The sequence below is a fragment of the Neopelma chrysocephalum genome, unplaced genomic scaffold (genome assembly GCF_003984885.1).
Source record: "Neopelma chrysocephalum unplaced genomic scaffold, ASM398488v2 Primary Assembly neopelma1_200, whole genome shotgun sequence".
Lineage (NCBI taxonomy): Eukaryota > Metazoa > Chordata > Aves > Passeriformes > Pipridae > Neopelma > Neopelma chrysocephalum.
In genome coordinates, this window is record NW_020897862.1 from 43,138 (window position 1) to 45,363 (window position 2,226).

The window sequence follows — 2,226 nt, forward strand, 5'->3', positions numbered from 1 at the left end:
TGAAAAAGTGGGAATATCCCTCCTCCTTCCTTACAGCTCCCTGCACTCCCATCCTCAGAAACCTTTATAACCTTGTTTGGGCCAGAAATTTGGATTTGTTTTGATATGAATTACACGGGGAGGGTTGGAAAAGCCCTTCCCTGGCTCCACAAGCTGCTGGATCTGGTGCAGGAGATACTGCCCTGACCACTCCAGAGACCAGAGTTTCCTCATTTTCTCCTGGCAGGTAAATTCCAGCCACAAAAACGAGGGAATCTTTTTAGCACCTGTTTGTTTCACAAACACAGCAGTGCCTGGCCATAAACTGACTTCTGCAAGTGCTGTTGTCACAAATCTGCCATTTAATCTGGAAGTTTTTCCCAGTACAGAGTGTTCCTGGCTATAATTTTGGGATAAATGGTGAAGGATTGGCACTTTAATTCTTAAAGATATTTAGATCTGCCTCTCTCTTTGGGAAAATAGTGATGCTCTCTAGGAGTGATCCGGTGGTTTGTGTCTCTTGCTTCTCTCCAAGAGATCTTGGGTATCTGAAGGTTGGAATTGATGATCTTTGAGGTCTTTTCCTTAATCATTCCATGGTTCCCTCATGTTTAACCTGTTTGGTTTCCACCACTCAGGGTTAACGGGGTGAGGATAAACCAGGCTGGGAGGAGAAGATGGTTGTAGAAACTCCTCTGTGGAAAACCAGGCAGGAGAACTTCAACTGGGTGTAGCAGGTCCTATGGCTTGGCAGGCAGGGAAGGGGATGAATGAGCAGAAACCTCGGGAGAGAGGGAGTAGAGCTGAGATAACAGGTAAGAACAGGGAGTGGGAAGCAGGAGGAGAGACTCGAGGAGCTGTTGGGCTCCAGGAGAAACGGGAGCTGCTGCATTGGGGAATTAGAGGATCTGGGAAGCAGATCTGCAGGAAATCATTGCCCTGTTTGCTCCTCTGCTCACCCCAAGCCTTGCCTTGCCTTGCAGAAGCCCAGCTGAAGGAGGTGGAGGAGATGCTGCAGCAGGAAGGGCTGTCCCAGATCGCTCACAGCGCTGCCAGCGAGCAGGTCGCCTATTTGCTGGTGGAGAGGACAGCACTGCTGGGGAAACTGGGACTGCTCCACAGCACCACAGAGGGCATCCAGGTACCTCCTGCTCAGCTGCTCAGGCTGGGAAGGGAATGTCTTTGGGATATTTCTGCAATTACAACTGTTTCTCCCGTCTCTGAGTCCTCAGTGGAGTCTCAGTGGTGAAGTACCTGAAGGAGCTGTGGGAAAGGTGGAGAGAGACTATTTACAGGAGCAGACAGTGCGAGGACAAGGAGAATGGCTTCAAACTGCCAGGGAGTAGGTTTAGATGGGATATTGGGAAGAAATCCTTCCCTGGGAGGGTGGGGAGGCCCTGGCACAGGTTGCCCAGAGAAGCTGTGGCTGCCCCATCCCTGGGAGTGTCCAAGGCCAGGTTGGACGGGGCTTGGAGCAACCTGGGATAGTGGCAGGTGTCCCTGCCCATGGCAAGGGGTGGGATGAAATGGGTTTTAATATCCCTTCCAACCCAAACCAGTCTGGAATTCTTTGATTTTAAGTCAGTGTCTTTCTTAGTTTCCACCCTTGGACATTTGCATTTGATTTGCTCCCACGTCTGCACAGCTCTCAGGGTCAGGGTGGGATCGTTGGGGTGTCTGTGCAGGGCCAGGAGTTGGACTGGATGATACTTGGGGGTCCCTTCTATGATTTTAAGGCCACCAATTCCCACCTACTCCTGAATGTGGCTATTTCCTGGAGCATTCTGGAATTCTGTGGAACTGCTGTTTGTCTCTGAGTGACCAAGAAATGAGGAAGGAGCTGGAGCTGGGGGAAAGCAGGGAGAGGGGGCAAGACCTCAAATAGGGATCAGGACTTGGCCTTCTGCTTTTGTGCCTTTCAACTTCTTCCTGCAGACAGGAATGGAATCACACAACAGTTTGGGTTTGGAGGAGACAGGGACACCCTCCACTGGACCTCACCTTGAACACTTTTAGGGAATTTTTATGAGCCTAATGCTCCTTGTTTTCCACCGAACACAAATTCTGCCCAGTTCTTACACTGGGCACAATTTCTGTGGTTTTAAACCAGGACACTTTGGGAGATCTGTTTTCCCGGAAAACAGTCTCCCTGAAAGTGATTATTCCCACCAGATGATGTCATTGCTGTCCATCCCTGTGAACCAGAAACTGTGGATTAAGCACCCCATTGTTCAGGGGAGCATCACT

General features: G+C 50.2%; 1 protein-coding gene across 1 annotated transcript in view; it reads left to right on the plus strand.

Moving 5' to 3' along the window:
* Window positions 1-2,226, plus strand: part of CCDC30 (coiled-coil domain containing 30) — a 37,172-nt gene that overhangs the window by 7,796 nt on the left and 27,150 nt on the right. Inside the window, exon 4 of the mRNA XM_027702923.1 lies at window positions 963-1,143. Coding sequence (XP_027558724.1) covers window positions 963-1,143 — 181 coding nt within the window. The remainder of the gene's footprint in view (window positions 1-962; window positions 1,144-2,226) is intronic.